The sequence below is a fragment of the Nuphar pumila genome, chromosome 7, assembly GCF_984573655.1.
Source record: "Nuphar pumila chromosome 7, dmNupPumi1.hap1.1, whole genome shotgun sequence".
Taxonomy (NCBI): domain Eukaryota; kingdom Viridiplantae; phylum Streptophyta; class Magnoliopsida; order Nymphaeales; family Nymphaeaceae; genus Nuphar; species Nuphar pumila.
In genome coordinates, this window is record NC_143255.1 from 29,565,932 (window position 1) to 29,588,405 (window position 22,474).

Here is a 22,474-nt window from a genome sequence, read left to right on the forward strand (position 1 = left end):
AGGAGTCGGGAGAATCCTCAGGCGCTGCCTTGAGTTTCGAAGGCAGAGGGAGAAACTTCCAACGGGGCCAGAGTTCAAACCGTGGTAAGTCAAGGTCAAAGGGAAGGAGTAAGTCGAGACCTCATGGTGACCTTGTCTGTTGGAACTGTGATAAGAATGGTCATCTAAAGCGGGATTGCAAAGCCCCTAAGAAGAAGAAGAACCATGACAACGCTCAGTCTGTGAATGCAACAGTTGAAGAAACTACATGTTTTGAGGAAGTTTTGATCTTGAGCGTGGACAGTCTGATCGAGTCATGGATTTTAGACTCAAGTGCCTCTTTTCACTCTACTCCGTGCAAAGAGCTTATGCACACTTTTATAGCCGAAAAGCTTGGTAAGGTTTATTTAGCTGATGATGAGCAGTTAGATATTATGGGGAGGGGAGATGTGCATATTAGGACTGCTTCTGGGTCCAAATGAACATTGCATAATGTTTGTTATATACCTGGTTTAAAGAGAAATCTGATTTCAATAGGTCAGTTGGATAGTGCCGAGTATAAAACGGTATTTGAACATGGTTTCTGGAAAATTGTGAAGGGAATCTTGGTTGTTGCACAGAGAAGAAAATTGGGGACTCTGTACATGACTGATAACGACCGAGATATTGTTGCTTCGGTGAGTTCAGAAGCAGATGCTAAGTTGTGGCATTGTAGACTCGGGCACATGAGCGAGAAAGGGATGAAGGTGTTAGCATCAAAGGGATTATTGCGAGACTTGAAGTCTGTACACACTGATTTCTGTGAGGATTGCGTGTTAGGCAAACAGAAACGGGTCAGTTTCTCAAAGATTGGAAGAGAACCGAGGGCAGAAAAATTGGAATTAGTACACACTGATATTTGGGACCAACCCCTGTTTGTTCCCTTGAAGGCTCACGATACTATGTGACCTTCATTGATGATTCCACTAGAAAGGTATGGGTTTACTTTTTGAAGAATAAATTTGATGTTTTTGCCACTTTTGAGAAGTGAAAAATAGAGGTAGAAAATGAGACCGGGCTGAAAGTGAAGGGCCTACGGTCTGACAATACAGGGGAGTATGACAGTACAGAGTTCAAAGCATTTTGTGCGGAGAACAAAATTAAAATAAGTCGGACTGTTCCTAACCGACCACAACAGAATGGAGTTGCTGAGAGGATGAATATAACTCTCAATGAGCGTGCGAGGAGCATGAGACTGCACGCAGGTTTGCCCAAGGCATTTTGGGCTGATGCTATCAATACTGCAGCCTATCTGATCAACCGAAGTCCTTCAGTCCCATTGGATATGAAACTGCCAGAAGAAGAATGGACAGGGAAGAAGTTAAATCTATCTCATTTAAGATTTTTTTGTTGTGTTTCTTATGTACACATTGATTCTAAGAATAGGGATAAGCTAGATGCTAAGACCCAAAAATGTTACTTCATTGGATATGGCTCTAATTACTTTAGTTATCGTTTCTGGAATGAAGAAAATCAGAAAGTATTAAGAACTAATAATGTAACGTTTAATGAGAATGTGGTTTACAAAGACAGGTTCAGTGTAGAATCAGAGGGGACAGAAAAATAAGAAGATATGATGAGAAAGATTGACTTGGAGGAAATCTCAACAAATACCCCTGTTGAGAATTCTGATACAATCGAAGTAGACTCTAGCGTAATTCCAACCACTCCTGCATTTGAGTTGAGGAGATCTCCATCTTTACACTACTTACTGTTGACTGATTCTGGCGAGCCAGAACATTTTTCTGAGGCAATGCAGGTGAAAGATTGGTTAAGTGGGAGTTAGCAATGCAAGATGAAATCAAGTCTTTACAAAAGAATGAGACTTGAGTGCTAACCAAATTATTGAAAGGAAAAAAAACATTGTTGAACAAATGGGTGTACAAAGTGAAAGATGAGTCTGATGGCAGCAAGAGGTACAAGGCAAGATTGGTAGTTAAGAGATTTTTGCAAAAGGAGGGGATCGACTACACTGAGATATTCTCTCCAGTGGTGAAGTTGACTACCATAAGGACAATTCTTGGTATTGTGGCTGCAGAAAACTAATACCTAGAGCAGTTGGATGTGAAAACTGCTTTTCTCCATCGAGATTTGGAGGAGGAGATTTATATGGTGCAACATGAAGACTTCAAAAGCCAGGGTAAAGGAGACTTGGTGTGTAAACTGCAAAAAAGCCGATATGGCTTAAAGCAAGCTCCAAGGCAATGGTACAAAAGGTTTGACACTTTTATGTGTAACTGTGGATTTAGAAGATCCGAGTTGGACCATTGTTGTTACTACAAGAACTTTGGTGAGTCTTACATTATTTTGCTTTTGTATGTAGATGACATGCTTGTTGCAGGTTCTAGCATGCATAAAATAAACATACTTAAGTGAAAATTGTCAAAAGAGTTTGAGATGAAGGACTTGGACCCAGCAAACCAGATTCTTGGTATGCAGATCACTCAGGATAGAGAGAAGAGAACTTTAAACATATCACAGAAAAAATATATTGGAAAAGTGTTGGAAATGTTTAGAGTTCAAGATGCAAATCCTAGGATCACCCACTACAAGAAACCTGTGGATTAGCGACAACCTAAATTCGTCGCTAATCCGTCGCTAAACAGTTTAGCGACAGATTAGCGTCGGATTAGAGACAGATAGCTTTCATCGTGAATTTTTCGACGCTAAGTAGCGTAAAAAATTATCCATCACTAATTTGCGATGGATTAGCGATGGAAATTATCCGTCGCGAGTCCTTCGCTATTTTAAATTAGCGACGGATAATATCTGTCACTAATCCGTAGCTAAATTTAAAAAAAAAAAAAATTGCTCCATGCCGGACGACATTCCGGCAGCAATAGGTCAGATTTGGACCGATTCATCGGCGGCGGCGGAGGAGGAAGACGACCCACCATCGGATCCCAACAAGCCGTACTCCCTCAACCCCAAGATCTCCGATTGGATCTCGCAGATGTCGGAATGGACCGATCTTGTTGTTGACGGCCATGACAGAGACGAGGTCGGTGTCGGAGCGGATGGTGTCGCAGAGGCAGTCGAGGTCAAGGAGGCAGTCGAAGCTGACGGGGAGGTAGAGGTGGCGTGGAAGCGACCTGCTCCCTGGAGGTAGAGGTGGCGTAGAGGTGAGTGCGGGAATGGGGGTTGCCGAAGCGGCCAGTGAAGAAGGGCAGCATCGCGGCCAGCATCCGCGGCTCCACCGGCGACGTCGCCTGCATGTCCAGGTACAACGGCCGCCCTGCGATCTGCACGCCCTTCATCGAGATTCCCTCGGCCTCCTCTGTTGCGTCAGAGTTGGGCGATGGCTCGACGCCCGTCGCGGCGGTCGACATCCGTCGACATCGGCCAACAAGATCGTCCGGCAAGCCTTAAGACGGTGAGAACGAGGTTCTGCTTCATCGGCCAGCGGGATCGTCCGACGAGGCAGTTTAAATCGTCCGGCCAGCGGGATCGTCCGGCGAGATTCCCCCACCCTCCTCTTTTATTTTAAGAAATTGCTCACAAGAACGCTCGTTTGGGAACAGTTTAAATCGAATATCAGTTTAAATTTCGGACGGGAGAGAGAGGGAAAATTTTGCATCTTAGATGGAACAATTCCGTCGCTAATTTCTTACAGTTTTTTTGACAAAAATTTTTTGTCGTCGATCTGTCGATAATTAGCGATGGAACAATTCCGTCGCTAATTTCAAAAATATTTCAAAGATTGGCGACAGATAATGTTCTCTAGTTAAGTCCGTCTCTAATTTGCGACGGAAAAAATCCATCGCAAATATTCACCGCTAATCAAGGTTTTTCTTGTAGTGACCCCGCTGGGAAGTCACTTCAAACTCTCGAAGGAGTAGTCACCAAAAAACAGACGAGGAACGAGAGAAAATGGCTAAGATCCCATATGCCTCAGCCGTTGGCAGTCTCATGTATGCCATGGTGTGTACTAGACCGAATATTGCTTATGCAGTGGGAGTTGTGAGCCGTTATATGGCGGATTCAGGACCGGAGCATTGGGAAGCTGTGAAGTGAATATTGAGATATCTAAAGGGGACATCAGGTATGACACTTTGTTTCAGTGGGAGAAGTGCAAACTTGCAAGGTTTTGTAGATGCAAACCTTGGTGGAGATGTGGACGGGTGGAAGAGTATTTCTGGATATGTGTTTACATTTGGTAACACCGCGATCAGTTGGATGTCAAGACTTCAGAAATATGTTGCCCTCTCAACCACACAAGTTGAATATATTGCTATTTCTGAGGCCGGAAAGGAGATGGTGTGTTTGAAGAATTTTCTGAAAGAGATTGGCAAGGAACATGACAAAAGTGTTCTCTTCAGTGACAGTGAGAGTGCCTTGTGCCTTGCAAAGAATCCAGTATTTCATTCAAGGACAAAGCATATTCAATTAAAGTATCATTATATTCGAGAGAAGATAAATGATGGGACATTGTCATTAGAAAAGATCCTTGGTGTCGAGAATCCAACAGATATGTTGACAAAGGGTGTGACCACTAAAAAACTGAGGCTGTGCATTGCCTCAGTTGGACTCCTTCAATGAGCATGAGGAAGGGATGTCGTTTCAGAGATTCAGAGAAGAGTTTGGGAAGAAAGGCAGTTGGAGATTTTTTTTTCTTTGTATCAGTCTCCAAGTGGGAGATTGATGAGTTGTGGAGCCTGATTTACTGTTTTTGCCCTTGCAGGAAGGGGGGTCCGAGGGCTCCCCCCGGCGCGGGTCCCGCTGCGCGGTCAGCGGGCGGGGGTCCTGGGGGGCCGCCTCTGGCGGGGGGTTATAGGGGGTAAGCGCCCCCCCAGAAGAAAATTTTTTTGGGACTTATGTTTGGGACCCGGTTTTCAGTGGATCTGACCCGATTTGGTTAGGGTTAGGGTTGTCGCCCTTGCCTTGTTTATATTCTCGCTTTTCTTTCCCCAACTTGTAACTGTCAGTTAAGAGTAATAATATTTCTCTCTGGGCGGCCGTGGTTTTTTACTCTCTCTCGGATTTGAGGAGAGGTTTTTCCACGTAAATCTGTGTTCTTCTTGTGTTTTGTTTGATCGTTCTTGTTCTTTGTTTCCTTTTGGTTGTCTCTTGCTCGTGGTTTTCCTAACAGGTCCCCCTTAACGAATACCTTGAACTCCTGGATTGACAACCCATTTAAGAGCACCATTAAATTCTCAATGGTTACACACAACATGACTCTTTGGACCCATGTATGATGAAATCCAAGTACAAAAAGACTCTGTTCCAAGAGAGCCCAATCCAGTCGATCGTAGGCTAGATCATATCAAGCTTGAGACACACATAAGGGATACAATACGTAGTGAGAGAGTCAAGCATTTCATGGGACGATAGAATACTCTTGGGTGGTTCAGCCCTGCAAGAAAGCACCTTGATTATGAGAAATGATATGGGTAAGCATACCCCACATTTAATTACAATAATCTTGAGAATGATCTTATAAAGTACGTTGCAAAGGGCAATAGGTCGAAAGTCCATAAGACAAGTCCCATTAGGGAGTTCAGTAAAACCAAGATTCTTCATGTTGGCCCAGAAGCGCTGCAAAGTTTTGAATGTTCAGCTGCATGGGGGAGGGGAGTTCCATCAGCTATTGCTTTTTTTAAATGTTACTATTCAAACAAAATTAATATACATTTTCATTTAGACCATTAGGGAAACTAGAATATGTAAACTAGTATCGACCATGATTTTCATAAGTTTTTTTTACAAATCTAATCCTGTACATGCATTTGTCATGGTCCATTTGCTTGAAATTGACTATTGGATCATCATAATCGAATCAAGCAAAGTTGCATGCTTGAATATTTACAAAAATTCTTAGCCATTGATTTTCAAGCCTTAAAAGATCCTTCTTATACATCATAATAGGATGATCTATTTCTATAAAACCAAGCATCAAAATCACATCTGTATGATCAAATTTTAGAAAAATAAAAAAAATCTATGAAAATTTCAGTGCATACTAGTTTACTTTACACATTCCGATTACCCTAGACCATTATATCTAAAAAAGTAAGAATAACCCACAAGGGCTTCCTCTTGTTAGGGAAAACTATGATCTGTCACTTAACATGTGATGATCAAAGTTCAAAAACACATAGGAGATATCTCTTGCTTCAAGGTTGAAGCTAGCTGAGTGGGCATAGGGGACCTATGTGTGGTCAGTGATGAGGTTTTTTTCCTTGACTTTAGCTAAAATAAGTAATAATAATATAAGTATAATAACAAGTAAAAATGTAAAATCCACGAATTAGAGATGGGGAAGGTGAGGAGTTTACCTATCAAAAAACTCCCATTAGATGATATTCTTGCATTTGATTTGTATCGTTCCGTGGGAAGCTGATTAAGTAACATGTTTATTAGTAAAAGAAAGGCCGTCGCTTTTTGGGAGAGAGAGATGGCAATATGGCCTTTGAGACATGGCCCAATGGCAAAAACCTAGTTGTCGAAGGGAGCTCAAGGCATAACTACAAAGAAAGGTCACCAAATACAAAGGTCCAATTTTAAACTCGTGCATTTGAGTGTCATGGATATTCACATTTGTGCATGTACTATGATTCATAGTAAAAAGGATATTCTTCATGTTTGGTAACCTCTCATGAGATCTAGGGATGGCAAGTGGACCGGGGCGGAAGCCCACCCCATCTCCAAATTTTGCCTTCCATCCCGGTTTCAAATTCCCCATCTCCATCCCCGTCTCAAAATAACTTTATTTCCTATTTTAAGATGATTAAGAAGAAAATAAGAAGAAGTGTTTAGGGTTAGGAATATATATATATATATATATATATATATATATAAGGATTTTATAATATATAAATGTATATTAATAATTTCATTAACAGAGATCGAGGACTCGATAGGGTAAGTCCATCTCCGCCTTCATCCTCGTGGGGGTTTTGATATTCACCTTCATCCCTGGTCGGTTTACCATTTTATTTCCTTCCATCAATGTCATTTGCACTAACCATACACCAAAAGCTTAAAAAGGGAAACATACTGTGTGTGTGTGTGTGTTTTATGATACCGAAGGAAAACAGGAAAGCGATTTGAGTGAATCTCACGTGATTTTAAATTAATCATAAAGTCGATTTTAAATTAATCATGACTCCAAATCATATGAGATGACTCACGTGGGGGAGTTTGAATACGCATAATCAGTTATTTTTTAATAAATGTAAAAATATTAAAATTTATTTTTTAATATTTTAAATATTATGTTTTAAAATATGTTACGTTCTGATTGACATGTAATATTATTTTATTATTTTTTGACCGATACAGATTGATTCCCTTGAGTATCGGTATCGACAGATACAACTGAATCGTTGGCCAAATGATTAAGGGCCGATGCAGATACTGACAACATTGCTTCGGATGTCTAAATTCAAACTCGGATATAATGTGGGACCCATGTCAAGTGTAGGATACTGATGTGGCAGGGCCCCATGCTAAGATCAGCGGTCTATTAAATGTTGGATCTTAGATCCAAGGCTACGTTTACCTTGGATCTAAGATCCTTTCTTTGCAAGACAAAAAGGGAAAGGGGGAAAGATGTGAGATCCGGACCAAGGATATCGGATCTCAGATACTTGGATCCTTTATCAGATCAGACCTTAGATACTCGGATCTTTGATCGGATCTGACGAACCCTAAGATCTTAGATCGCATCGGATCAAAGATCCATACGGGGACAAGGGCCTTGCATGGTCCCACAAGGTTAGGGTCGGCCCACAGGAAAAACGGAACCCGCTTTTCATGGGTTGACGCGAATGGAGGGAGAGGGAAAGGGAAAGGGAAAGGAAAAGGAAAAGGGAAAGGGCTAGCCCCCCCCCCCCCTCTCTCTCTCTCTCATCCCGAAGAGTCCTGCTCGAATCGGACGGCCAGGACTCTTCCTACAACAAGAAGGGAAGAAAGAAAACTCCCTCTCTCTATTTTCCGGCAATTTGAGCAATCGAAAAATCTGCCAACTTCGTATCCGTGCTCTAGAAATCCACCCGGGATCGAGAATCTGGAGGGGTGAGTCCCTCTCTCTCTTGATATTTCGTCGGTTTTCGTTTGTGGGTGTTCGAGTTTTCTTCACAATCAGGGTTCTGATGGTTTCTGTTTTACGTTTTTGGTTTTTTTCTGAACGTTTTTTTTTTTCTTTTTGGGGGTCTAATGTGGGGGCTTGTTTGAATTTGTGGGCAATTTGCAGGAAAGGATTTAGTGTTTGTTTGAACGAGTTTTTCATATTCCGTGGTTCGGTTTTGTGGATTTCTGGATGGGGTTTCGGTGGCGGATAGATTGGTGAAGTTGGGGAATTCGTGTTGTTTTGCGTGGCTGACGAGATGGAGGAAGGGGTTAAAACGAAGGATGGAAGGTTGTTCCGGGGAGGGGCTTTGTCTAATGGCCAAGTTTCGGAGAAGGAAGGTCCGGTGATTGGGGCAGCTTCGGAGAAGGGCGGGGGGAGAGTGAAGGATTCGAGACCGGTTCCGGTGAAGAAGCACCGGAGATTGATATTGAGCGATAGTGAGTCTGATGAGGATTTGGGGGGGTCGGGTATTAGCCTAATTGGCAGAAACAGTCTTGATTCTGTTGATAGGAGGATCGCGGATTCTCCGGTTAAGGGAAACGATGACAATAGGATTTTTGTTGGTAGAGATTCATGTGCGGACAATCGGAAGGAAGAAGATGTTGATAGGAAGAGAAGAAGAGGTGATGGAGATGAAGATTCTATTGATAATTCTGTTGATAGGAAAAAAATTAGAGGTGCCTATCCGGAGGCTTGCGAAGATAATCCTGGAGGTGGTGATGAAGTTTGTAAGGAGAATTCTATGGATAAGAAAACTGGTAACGAAGATACCGCCGTTGATGATAGATCAGTTGATGGGAGAAGAATTCCTGTATCCTCTCTTGTTGGCCGTGATGAAAACGCTGCTGACAGTAGGAGTGAGGTTTCCACTTTGTGCAGTCAAGAGCGGTCCGAAACAAGAGTGGTTCAAGCGTCAGGTGACAATGTGGTCGGCTGCCATTCAAAGAAGGAGGAACCAATGGTGGGGAAGAGCAAACAGCAGCAAGGTCTGTGGGTGGGATCGGACTTGCAACATAAAGTTAAGAAAGCATTGCCGTCTAATGGCAATGAGTACAGTTCTAACAGCAATGGGTTCATCGTGGAGTTTAATGGGCATCGCCGAGCTGCGGCTGTCTTGGCCGAGAAAAAGATTAAGATGTCAAGTGAGGTTAATTTGCGAGTAAAGAGTGATGTCGTGAGGATGAAGAGACACCAGGAAGAGAATAATCTGGGCACGCCAGAGGCTGCAAATGGTCATAAGGAGTTCAAGGAAAGAATAAAGAAGAACGAGTCAACTGTTTCAAGTGTACGTAGTACTCCATTATATGAAACGTTTGCCAGTAGAAAGGAAAGGTTATGCCCTTCATCAATAGGTTTGGATTGTGTCAAGCCAGGTTCCTCTTCTATGAATTCCACAACCCCGAAAAAGAAAGTTGGGGGTCTGAGAAAGGATTCATGTGCATATATTGCTCACAAGGCAAACACAATGGAAGAAGTTCGTTTGAAATCAAGGTCAAAAAGTGAGGATGATGTGGGTACTGTAGCACGTACACAAGTTAGAGGCAAAGAAAATAAGGATGTCTTTACTGGGGCTTCTGTTTCACACAACACTAGGACTTCAGTAATAGATAAAGAGAATGTAACTGAGAATCTGCAGAAACTTGGTAAGTCAGAACAGAAGCAGCTAGTGAGAGAAAAGGTGATGGGCATGCTTTTGAGTGCAGGTTGGAAGATTGAGCAGAGGCCAAGAAGGGATAGGGATTATGAAGATTTTGTTTATGTTTCTCCATCAGGTTCGACTTATTGGTCTATTCCAAATGCATATCATGCACTTAAGAAACAACTTGATGCTGTAGTTAAAGAGGGAAATTTGTCTATTGCAACAAAGTTAGATGACAAAAAGCTGCTAGGAAAGCATCCCGAGAACGTACATGGCACAGAAAACAATGCATCTTGTGTACAAATCACTTCTGATTCTCATTCTGCACATTCAATTGATAGTCTCCAGAAACTTAGTATGTTGCAGTCTTTGTTTTCTAGTTTTTCAGAGGAGGAACTTAGCATATTGATACGGAAAAGGAAGAATGTTGCGGACAGCTCGCAGAAGAAGGGGAAGATCAAGGTTGGAAGTATAAAAAAGGTGAGAAAGAATGCTGATGGTATTCAATCTAACAAGAAAGTGGCTGTTGATAAGGGACAAAAGGTTGTGAAGGGATCTACAGTTGTGCGTTTCCTAAAGAAGAAGCAATCTAAAGAAAGCACAGGTGCTGATCCAAGTGGCAAGAAAACCAGTTCCTGTGATACGAGGTTGTTGAGTAACATTGGAACAAAGGGAATAACAGGGAAAAATGGTGTCTCTGCTATAAAGTTGAAGGGAGTTAATCGGAATGGTTTAAACCAGCAAAAAGTGGCAGCAGATTTAGCTCATGAGTCACATGTTTTGGTTAATACTCCGGATAAGAAGCTTCCTAGCAGTGTGAAGCATCGTTCTTCCTTGACACGTGCATCTGAAACTCTGCAAGGAAAAAAGAAGAAAGGGAAGAGGAATTGTACCTTGATGGTTCGTAGCTCAAGTAAAGGGGAAAATCCCAGTTCTGATCCTGATCTTGTGCCTTATTTAGGAATGCAAACTATCCTTGCATGGTTGATCGATTCAGGCATTGTGCAGTTGAATGGGAAGGCAAAATATTGGAATAAAAAGCACACAAGGGTGATGATGGAGGGACACATTACACGGGACGGCATTGTTTGTAATTGTTGTGGCAAAACTCTTTCAGTAACAAAATTTGAGATCCATGCAGGTAGCAAGTTATGTAAGCCTTACCAGAATATTTTTGTTGAGTCAGGGTTGTCTCTTTTGAAGTGTCAACTGCAGGCCTGGAATGCACAAGAAAAATCTGAACGGTGTGGAATGTATATAGTGCAAACAGATGAAAGTGACCAAAATGATGATACCTGTGGAATATGTGGAGATGGTGGCAACCTAATTTGTTGTGACAGCTGTCCATCGACTTTTCACCTAAGTTGTTTGGGATTGCAGGTATTGCATACTCTTGAAGTGATTTCCGTGTAAATTTAATTGATTGTTTGGAGTTTAAGCTTGTTGTAGATGAGAACAGCACAGCGATAAGCAACATATTTTTTGACTAATGTTTGTTCTCAACTTTTCTTTATTTCAGACACTTCCTTCTGGCATTTGGCACTGTCCACACTGTTCATGTAGATTTTGTGGAGGATCTGGTGATTCTGCTGATGGTAGTGCTACTATAAATCCGATGGAGACATGCTTACAGTGTGAAGCAAAATGTGCGTTTTTTCAATATGTTATTGTTTCTTTGAATAATATTTTTCATGAATAGTATGATATTTGATATGCTTAGTTTGTGCTGCTGAACTAATGCCTTTGGATTACTTTTATAGATCACTGTGACTGTGTTAAAGAAAAGGATATTTCAGCTGTTGATTCCAATGGTCACTCATCTTCCTTTTGTGGGAATGACTGTAGAAAGGTGCAAATTTTCTGTTCTTAGTTAATTTTTTGAATGTCTCAGGTGTTTGATTAGCTTGATAGATTTTCAATTTGTTTGTCTATAAGGGTGATGTGATGTCCATATTCTAGTGGACAGGTGAATTATTCGATTTAGATAATCCTTAAATGGCAACATGATTATAATGTTCTAGCTATTGATGCAAATATGTTAGTATTCTAGCACTCATGGTATACTGTTGTATTAAATCACTCATGGTATACTGTTGTCACGTTGTGTAGATAGTTGAATGGTCTTGGGAAGGGCTTTATTTCCCAACTCCACAGAAACAATATCTGCTAGTCTGCTTTCAGAACTCCATAAAGGTAGAAAGCGCAAGAACCTTTCCTGGAGCTAGAGTTAGGTGCTGGCGGGCAGTGTTGTCTAATCTGTTGGATTGGGGAATGAGAGTTTGGGTGTTTTATGAATGATTCAACAAAATGACAGAAACAACTGACATTGTGAATGAGCTCTCATTTAATGTTTGAAATGAAGTGCATATTTAGCTGGATATGCGTGGTTCTCTTATAACAAAGTGGTTGACAGAAATGCAGGTTGTGCATTTTATCTTTTCAAGTTCAACACATTGTTGTAATCTGTGATTGATATAGTCACACTTAATAGAAACTAAAGATATCACAAATTCTTCTGAGTTGAATTGAAGAAATTGATAGTTTGCTTCTACCCTAAAGTACGCCACAAACCATTTTCTTTCCTCCTCAAAGAAATGGGAGAGAGGATCTAGAGTTGACAGCAACAGACATAAAAGTTTGCTGGTCCAATCAGCATGAATATGGGAGGGCTGGATAGCTAAGAATAACCCTTGAACCTGACCAGGACTTCCCCTAGGTCTGACTTTAACCCATCTATTTATGTCTAGGAAGAAAAGCATGCTTAGAAATGATTGTCTCTCTCCATGTAGCTTGGCATATGGGTAAATCTGTCCATATCTCTTAACTCCTTCCATAAATTTTCTCTTTTGGCATTGTGTTTAAGACTTGTGTTTAAATGGGAATTTTATTAGCTATTATGTGAAAAATTATGTGAAATGGATTGCTTCCCTCCTTTTGAGCTGCGCGGGCATAATTTTTATCCTTATTGATGCTGTTTTTGTTAAAACTCCACCTAGTTTGTCTCCTGAGGCACTGTGCTCTCTATTGTTGTTATGTATATGAGTTGCCATAATATTTTATACTGTTTCATAAATTGTCCTTGCACGAGACTAATGTTTGTGCTTGTTTTTTGCAGCTATTTGAACATCTAAGAGATCTTCTGGGCACCAAACATGATTTGGATGGTGAATTTTCCTGGACCCTTGTCCAACGTGGTAGTGTGCCCCACTCTGAGCTTGCTAAGAAAGCTGAGTGCAATTCCAAGGTTGCTGTCGCATTGAGCATTATGGATGAGTGCTTTATGCCTATAGTTGACCAGCGGACAAGTGCTAATTTGATACATAATATTGTTTACAATCGTAGGTAAGTAGTTGCGCATCTCAGTTGGAAATTCTAGAGTACACGATTTTTAGCTGGCTAAATCATATAGATGATAATAATTGTATAATTTCTCCATATGAAAACATAATGCCTAAGCCACTTTATGTGAATAATATTGGAGTAGTTTACTTGTTTTTCAAGTGAACATACCCTAAAACATGAGGATTGAGGAGTATAGGGAGAGGGTTGTTAGTATTCATATTTTATAGTTTTTTAACACCTTCGTGAGGTCTTCTCCACAACTTTCTGAGTGATGCCTGGTGCAAAGTGAGGTTAGCCACATTGCCTGCAGTTTACTTCCCTGGGATTATTGTATCTCTGCATCTCTATACACATGAACACACACTCAAACATACAAAAAACAAAAAGGAAAGATGTGGGTATGTAGTGGTTTGCAATTCTTCACATATGCTTTTTCTGCAGTCCGTTCTTTTAGTTCTGCAGAAGTTTGTGAGCAAAATAAGCTTGCAGGTTTGCAGGTCCAATCTTGTTGCCACGGTTTTTCCTTTTCTGCTTTTGTTCATTTCCTATTCAAGGAAATCTGCTGTTATATGCCTTTTCACTTTCCCTCTTTTAATGTTTATGTGGGAGGAATAGGTTATTTTTGGAGCCTTACATGAGATTTTTCAACAACCCTCCCATGAGCTACAGATCTATTACAAATTGATGAATTTGCCCAAATTGGGTCGGGATTCTTTGAAGAGTCCGCAATGCTCTGACTGTGTGTTAATGGTAGAAGGCCCTATGCCTTGGTATAGTGCAGGTGATGGTCTCTCATTGGGGCGAAGTACAACATAGGGGTCCTGACTATGTGTCTCTGCATCCTACCGACGCTGGGGTGCGAAAGCATGGGGAGTGAACAAGATTAGATACCCTGGTAGTCCATGTCATAAATGATGAGTGTTTACCCTTGGTCTAGGTGGATCAGGGGCCCAGCTAACATGTGAAACACTCCCCCTGGGGAGTACGGTCACAAGACCGAAACTCAAAGGAATTGACAGGGGCCTTCCCAAGTGGTGGAGCATGTGGTTTAATTCGATACAATCTTTTAGACTTTTCTTAACTTTATGTTGCCTTTAAAGACTTCTGTTTTTAGTGGGTATGAAATATGAGTCATGATTAATGTTTTCTTTCCCATAATTTGTTTCTTGATTTTGTGCTGATACTTTATTTATTTTGTGGTTGCAACTCAAAGAATTAGTGGCCCTAAAGGGGTTTGGCGTAGTGAGATGGGACTTAGGCTAGGCAGGTGGTCTAGGTTCAATTCTCATGGGCGTCACTCTTACGCAAGTTGAAGGGTGGCAACTCCCTGGGGGCAAGCGGTAAGCTCACGGAGTTTTACGCTGCTAGGACAATGATCATAAGTACGGCAGGCAGAGCCAGCACGACTAAGTCTTTGATCCTGGGGGTGGTTTCTCCTTGTAAATATAAAAAAAACTCAAAGAATTATTGGGTTGGTCTTCTGAGAGGGAGAATATTCTTATCAAGTTGAGGCAAGGAATGCTGCAAACATCTCTTTTTTTTCCTCCCGAAGTCCAATTTGAATGAATTCGTATAAATTATTAGAGTGTTAGGGTTTCATATAATTATTTTATGTTTCCCGGTGTGTAGATAAGAGCAGACCAACGAACGAGTCTCTTGCGTTATGATTTACAAGCTAAGGCAGTTCCTTTAGATAAACAAGGATTGAGGATAGGTGGTTCTTTATGTTTCTTTTAAGTTTTAACATGTGCCTATTATCTAATCTATCAGAAGTCTTGTGTTTATGATCGGTTTTCTTGATTTTCCAAGTATTTATAAGATATTGCACAAATTATACTTTTTCTCTCAGCTTGTCTGCTAAATCACATTGTTTATATGAACCAATCTTCCCTTGCTTGCATTTGCTGTTGATAATAGTGCCTTATTTATTTGATTTTTTTGGTAGATCAAACTTTAACCGAGTAAACTATTCTGGCTTTTATACGTTATTGCTCGAGAGGGGTGATGAAGTAATATCTGTGGCATCCATCAGGTATATTTCTGTTATTAATATTTTCTTGTTTTTCTAAGTGTTTCCATACTTGCTGCTTTCAAACTTTTTGGTTGATCATCATCATGCTTAATGGTGTTGAAGGATTTATATGAAAATAACATTGATGCTTGCCATGTTTAGTTTTCTCTTCTTTTTTTTCCTGCTATCTGACCTATTTTTCTTCTTATCACCTTTTGCTTGTAAGGACTTTGAGCTCATAACGCTGTGTTTTTTATTATATATTTATTTTCAATATTTTTTATAATTATATCCAGGAATGTTCTTATAATTAATAATCTATTTGTCTCTACAAATAATAGGATTCATGGTACCAGGCTAGCTGAGATGCCTCTGGTTGGGACTCGTCATGTATATCGGCGTCAAGGGATGTGCAGACGACTGATTACTGTTGTAGAATCTGTATGTTGCACAAATCTGATAAAAGTTTCTTGATTTAAGTGAATATTTTTACATCCTGCAGGTTTTTCTTAAGTTTAGCTTAAGCACATAACTAATTATGTCACCCATATGTTTCAGATTCTCTGTTCTCTCAATGTTGAGATGCTTGTAATACCAGCCATATCTGAACTCCTGCATACATGGACTGTGGTTTTTGGTTTTAAGAATCTGGAGGAATCTCATAGGAAAGAAATAAGGAGAATGAACCTGATGGTTTTCCCTGGGACTGAATTACTGCAGAAACTACTACCTGGTCATGATACTACGGCAGCAAAATCAGGTGCAGATCATACCGTAATTTAAATAAATTGATATTATTTGTCATTCTATTTATATTGTATTGTCGTTTATACTTCTGATTTTCTTGTTGTTGATGTAGAGAGCAAGCTTGATGATCTCCAACATGTTGAGGACTCTCCTGTTGAGGCCACTGTTTCTATTTCCATCAAGGACACTGTGAATGGTTCTCATTGCTTTCAGGTTGAAGATGCTACTGTGAAGCCTTACTTAGATGCTTCTGTTGAGGGTTCTGCACTCTCTGATTCAGAGGTGATTATGGAACATTCTGAAGTTGCTGCCAAGTCCAATTTACTGGCTTCTGATGAGACTGTATCCCACTCTACTTCTGGGGAGGTTGGTTTGGAGCTCACTAATCCTCAGAGTTGTGAGGCACCCTCTGTTAATGTGGATTTGTGCAATCACACTGAGGATATCATTGCTAGTTCTTGTCTGGTTAAGGGCGAACATGCTACTTCAGAGCCTAGTGCTAATCCTTCTAGTGAGGGTTCTGCATCTTCTGGTTTAGAGGTGGTCACAAAGCCTTCTGAAGCTACTATAGCATCCTTTGTCTTAGCAAATGGTAATACCATATTACAATGTATTTCTGAGGGTATTAGCATGAAGCTCAATGACGCCAATTCTGTTGGGAGTTCCCCTATTGAACTTGATGTTTATGCTTTCACTGAGGATGCCGTGTACAGTTCTTGTATGGTTAGTGGTGAAGACACTACTTCAGAGCCTAATGTTAATTCTATTCATGGGGATTTCACTTTGGAGGTGGTCACTGAACCCCCTGAAGTTGCGGTTGGATCTGATTTTCTTGCTTTTGATAATGCTGTATCAGAATGCACTATTGAGGAGATGCACAACTCTCAGCATGCTGCATGTGTTTCACACGATCCTGGTGCATCCCCTGGGAAAGACAAATGATATAATAATGTTATAAATGGCTTTGATGGTCGTGATACTACGGCAGAAAAATCAGGTGCAGATTATGCCATAATTTAAATAAATTAATATTGTTTTTCATTCTATTTATATTGTATTTTCATTTAAACTTCTGGTTTTTCTTCTTGTTGATGTAGAGAGGAAGCTTAATGATCTCCAACATGTTGAAGACTCTCCTGTTGAGGCCACTCTTTCTATTTCCATCAAGGACACTGTGAATGGTTCTCATCGCTTTCAGGGTGAAGATGCTACTATGAAGCCCAATGTAGATGCTTCTGTTGAGGGTTCTGCACTCTCTGATTCAGAGGTGATTATGGAACATTCTGAAGTTGCTGCCAAGTCCAATTTACTGGCTTCTGATGAGACTGTATCCCACTCTACTTCTGGGGAGGTTGGTTTGGAGCTCACTAATCCTCAGAGTTGTGAGGCACCCTCTGTTAATGTGGATTTGTGTAATCACGCTGAAGTTATCATTCCTAGTTCTTATCTGGTTAAAGGCAAAGATGCTACTTCTAGTGAGGGTTCTGCATCTTCTGGTTTAGAGGTGGGAAAGACAAATGATATAATAATATTATAAATGGATTTGCGGTGTCTAATTCTGTTAAGGAGTGCTTGCAGTGACGTTGCTTCAGATGATAACAAGCCTGTGTAGCATATCCACAAAGCAACTTGGATGTGACTAGCATTAACGTCCATGACCTGCTTAGGACTGTGAATACGGATCGACTCAATGAGGATAACTTTCTTTTTCTCCACGTCTAGTTACACATCAGTGCATCATAATATTCTCTGCCTTTGATCATTATAAGATCATAGTATCTCTTGTGATATGATTGTAGAGCAGCTGTTTAATGAAAAGTTTCAACATGCTTGATGGCAGCACAACTGAATTTTCTTCGGTAGGTATGCTTTCCTTTATAAAAGTATATATTGTCATTTCACTGTTTTTTCCCTCTTTGCTTTTCTTCTTTTGATTCATGTTATTTGCACATCTACGCAGTTGTTCATTCCGTTTGTTAATGTCATTGTTATGTTGAATTGATGACTATATTACATTTTAGATGCAAAACATGAAGCATTTGGAGTTTCAGTGGCATGTATTCTTGGTCGTCCCTTCTGCCACTCTGAATGTGCACTTACTGTATTTTTTCTTGCTGTAATGGTACCTTCCTGTTTAACTCTTTGAGCCTGATATTTTCATTCTTTTGTATGTGAATGATACAAGTATACAACTCTAAATGATGATTGTTTAGATGCCATTTATTATTAAGACTTAGTTGCATAGCTTTCTTGGCATACAAATTTATGTGAATTAATAATTTTTACATTAAGTTGCATATTGTTTCACAGTTATCTGCTTTCATTTTGGAGATTGTTTTGATCTTACTGGTAGATTGTGCTTACCTAACAAAGTCAAGATGTTCCCAAGCAGCTTACTGTTGAAGTGCATATGATGAGTTAGCTGTTGTTTTCCACACAACCGCATGTCTAACCAATTTGCATGACAGAATCTTCCTTGTTAGAAGATACATCTGGGCTGCTATGCTTTTCCTTGTTCTTCATTATTGTCTTTTGAGTTGGTTGTGTATACAAATGCATCAGGTTGATGAAGTGGTTAGTTGTTGATTAGCTGCATGATTCTGCATCCTTTTTGTTATTTTCTCATGTCTTGGTTGTTTAAGAAATGCAAGCATGTTCCTCTATGGGGCAAATATTATGCCATGATTGTCATGCCACACATATTCTTTGACCTGTTAGGTTTTTTGCTAATATGTGGCTAGCATATCTGCTCTTAATCTCTGGTTTCTTATGGCAATGGTAGCAGATATACATTGCTTAAAGGATTCCTTTCATAAGTGTATGGGACCATGTCACAAATGCAAGTTCCCTGGAAAATTATGGCAAAGAAAGATTTCAGGGTTTTTTATTGAAACATGTTAATTCTCAGTAAATTCGTTGGAAAACCTTAGGTAATTTTGACAAAAAAGAGATGTAGATATGTGCTTACTATTTTTTAATGTACATATTTAGAAAATCTTGTGATGTTTGCATGATAATGTTACAATTATGTTATGATAAATCCAAATCTATGATAATTTGTAAATATGTGGATATTTTTCAAATTTTCCATTGTAATCCAGCAGAAATATCACAATATTTTCAGGATGTTGAAGGCTGGGACAACCATTAAACATATCAAGTAAGGTTGCTACTTTGTTGTGAGAGAGGTATCTTTGGTGGCCTATTCTCATATTACATTAAAGCTTCAGCTTGCTATCTCCGTGTAAGGTATTTTGCCACCTCTTATTTGCTTTATTCCTCGAACAGCTGATTAGTGAAACACTTGCTAATGTCACTATGGGTACTTTGTTCTTTTCCCCTTGGGTGGGCTGTTTGAATGCAGATCATGTTTGTAATATTGTGATCCTTTGGTTGAGTGACTGTTTTAGGGCATCCCTTTGGTGTAGTTTGGGTTGCCAATTTTTGAATTTAATAAAAAGTTATCTTGGCTCATAAAATCAGCCGATCGGTTAAATGAAGCTGTACTCAATTGCGCTTATCTTGCATGTAATATTAGTAAGTTGATGACGCCACTATGGCCTCAGAAATTTCGACTCTTCTGGTTCCGAGTGAGACTACAGTTGGTGGATGTGTGTACATGACTCTCTCTCCCTCTCTTTTTCAGTTACGCTTTGACTTTTTCTCTTCTACAGGGGTGAGCTTGAGTATGCACGTAGATTCAACCAACTCTGGAGTGGTGCATCTATGACATCACTTAGATTGCTCAGTCAGATTACATCTAATGGATGAAAGGAGAGGAAATTGTGAATGACAGTTACGAGTGGTTTGCCATGCATGGGGTTAACCATAATGGTTGTGATGGGTGGGTTCCCATTGATGGGAATTCAAGCTTTAAAATTCATTATGCAACATTAGGTTGAGTCTAATTGAACGGTCTGGAATTCTAGATGACGTCTTAGGTTCTCCACATAGAATTGGTTTTGTCCTTTCTTAGTTCTCTTTTCTGTTATGAACTCATGAGACTACATCACTAGGTTTCACACCTTAAGAAGTCTTGATATGTGATAATTTGTCAGGTCATTTCCCTTATTGTTCTGTTCAACATGAGTACATAACTGAGTTGTACCTTTTTGTCTCGCAGGATCTTTCTTCAGAGTTCATGCCTTTGCACATAGATCTTGTCACCTCTCACTGTTGCTGCAATGCACGGTAAGATAGTTTTTCATATGAAATTATTTCTGTTAATCTTCACTCAGTTTACCAATTCCTTCATATATCAGCATTGAATTTCGTAGTCCCAAATGTCTAGTATATCACTATTTTAGGATTTCTGCAATCAAAGGTTTACATTGATTTTTAGAACTCATTGATCTACTATTTAGAATTCCGGGTCTTTGGTTCACTAGTTTTCGGTTCTTGATGCAGCGGCCAGTTTAGTTTTGTAAAATAGAGCTATATAGGGTGGTGGCGGCGGGACATACAACTTTGTGGAGAAGTTGCTAAGAAACTTTGTAACTTGTATTACAAAAGGTTGCAGTGGCTGCAGCTGAGCAACTCTTTGATGTGCAAGTTACGAAGAATTTTGAGCATTTGAGGAAGCATCAATAAAGAATTGCAGTTTACCTGCAGTTGTAATTCTAACTTCTCAATGTCTTGTCTATTTCATGTTCTCTACAGTCTAGATGATGTCAATACTTCTTGAACGCTCTTTCTAATGAATACGTCATTTTCTTTTTCAAATCTTAGAGAAGAAATTGTTGTGTTAGAACCCTATTGTGGAGATCATTGTACATTGTCTATGCAGCTCTGTACAGAGGATGATCGCAGTTATTTGATTTACATAGTACTTGTTACTAGAGAATTTCATGTCATGGCCTTTTTAGAGCGGATCATGGGAACAATTCTTTTGGCTTGTCTACGTTACACTAGTAGATGATGATATCTACCAATATTAATTGCACTGTGTTTAATGTCTTGACATCATCTATGTGCATTGTCTTGTATGCTTGCGCTTGTCCTGAATCCACTTGGTCCATAGGGCTGTGCAAGGGCCTGCGTTCACGGGCCTGTTAAACTGATCAGCCTAATTCTCTCTTGCTGCTTTTGCGTAGACTGGCCAGTTTTTGTTGTATTGTACATTTTTGTTTGTAACCTTTGTACTGATTGCAGCAGGCAAGTCCAATGCATGACAGTTTTATGTAACTATGGTTCTCGGTCTGACCCATGTTTTGGATGCAAGTTTGGTCAGAGACTCTGAACTCGTAGACTAGATCGTTACCTGTCTAGAGTTGATGTTCATGATGCTCATAGGCTGAATTTGATTAGCTTTATAATAACCTTCAATTTATTTTTAACACCTTTTTTGATGTTTATCTTTAGATGAAAGTATTATTTATTTTCATTTGAAGGTGCAATATGAGAGAGAGAGAGAGAGAGAGAGAGAGAGAGAGAGAGAGAGAGAGAGAGAGAGAGAGAGAGAGAGAGAGAGAGAGTACTGCATGTTTGATGTTGGTTTTCTGTTATAGTTTGTTTTTTTCAATGATAATTTTAAACTTTTAAGATGGATGAATGAGTGTGAATTGGTTTCTCCTACTGTCCATGCGGATCTAACCTCATAGATGTGTTCAGCATGGTCTATTTTGTTAGGAATAGGCTGTTTGATTGTGTTTTTTCAAAGAAAAAATATGATTTTTTTATAAGCTTTAAAACATGACAATTTTAATCCGTTGTTTTTTAAAGTTTTATATAAATCTGCTCATATGTCTAGTCATATGATCCAAGAGCCGATTCTTACTCAACTAACTGTGTAGCTCACTCATAAGGCTAAATTAAAAAGGATCTGGCCCGTACCCAATCCATTTGCTGCCCTAGCTATAATGTGCAGTGAGCTTTACTCTTGCTGTCAAGGTAATGGGGCCCCCAAATGGGCTTTTTGAAAGTGCTTGGATGAGGGATTTACAAAAACTTTATGTTATGAGGCTATATTTTCTCATGTTTGCTTGATTTCCTCTTATCCTACAGTGAAAGCAATCTTCCTCTCCCAAAAACATGCTACCATCAAGAAAGGGATGGCAACCCTGGCCAAAGGGAAATCCACACATGGGTGATGTCATGTCTTTGAAGCATAGTTGGCAAACTTGGTCAGTCAACTTGTGACTCGCTCGAGTTGGCTAGGATTGGGCCCCAACCGAGTTGGAAAAAATGCATGACTTGGTTACAACCAAACTTGGCTGAGTCAGTTGTTACTTTTTGTCAATATATGATATTTGGTGCAATTAGAAAATATCCTAGAACAGAAAAATTCACCACCTTAGAGGGTGCAGAACATGTTTATATTCTGGTTTTGAAATTAAAAAAATAGAAACTTTAGAGGGGTCTTTGGTTCTGACTCAAAACATAAAAATTATAGGTTTGTGTTTTAGCTTTTGAACGACTATAAAGACATAAGTTTTTAACATATAATCGAAGAGATACATATATGAGAAGAAATATTGTTCTGCAAAAAATAGTTAGAAGTTCACGTGTATAGAAGTTTACATGTGCATAGGGTAAAAAGGTTTTTTTAAATCAAGATATTTATAATTTTTGATATAGAGAATATAAAAAATTGTATGATTTTTAGGACAACACATCAAATTACTTGTATAGACTATCATTTTCGTTG

General features: G+C 39.7%; 1 protein-coding gene across 3 annotated transcripts; it reads left to right on the top strand.

Annotated features, from left to right (window-relative positions):
• The first annotated feature begins 7,928 nt into the window (after nucleotides 1-7,928).
• Nucleotides 7,929-22,152, top strand: LOC149831703 (uncharacterized). 3 transcript variants are annotated; one of them, XM_090014078.1, is made up of 13 exons: nucleotides 7,929-8,034; nucleotides 8,213-11,108; nucleotides 11,248-11,374; nucleotides 11,489-11,577; nucleotides 12,844-13,070; nucleotides 15,016-15,102; nucleotides 15,423-15,522; nucleotides 15,640-15,841; nucleotides 15,941-16,825; nucleotides 16,926-17,687; nucleotides 18,953-19,077; nucleotides 19,952-20,019; nucleotides 21,832-22,152. In XM_090014078.1, the coding sequence occupies exons 2-9, from the start codon at nucleotides 8,346-8,348 to the stop codon at nucleotides 16,768-16,770; spliced, it is 4,425 nt and encodes a 1,474-aa protein (XP_089870204.1). In that variant the 5' UTR covers nucleotides 7,929-8,034; nucleotides 8,213-8,345; the 3' UTR covers nucleotides 16,771-16,825; nucleotides 16,926-17,687; nucleotides 18,953-19,077; nucleotides 19,952-20,019; nucleotides 21,832-22,152. The 3 variants fall into 3 exon arrangements, with proteins under 3 accessions (XP_089870204.1, XP_089870205.1, XP_089870203.1); XM_090014079.1 differs by lacking the exon at nucleotides 21,832-22,152 and adding an exon at nucleotides 20,980-21,114; XM_090014077.1 differs by lacking the exon at nucleotides 21,832-22,152 and adding an exon at nucleotides 20,236-20,550.
• Nucleotides 22,153-22,474: the final 322 nt, after the last annotated feature.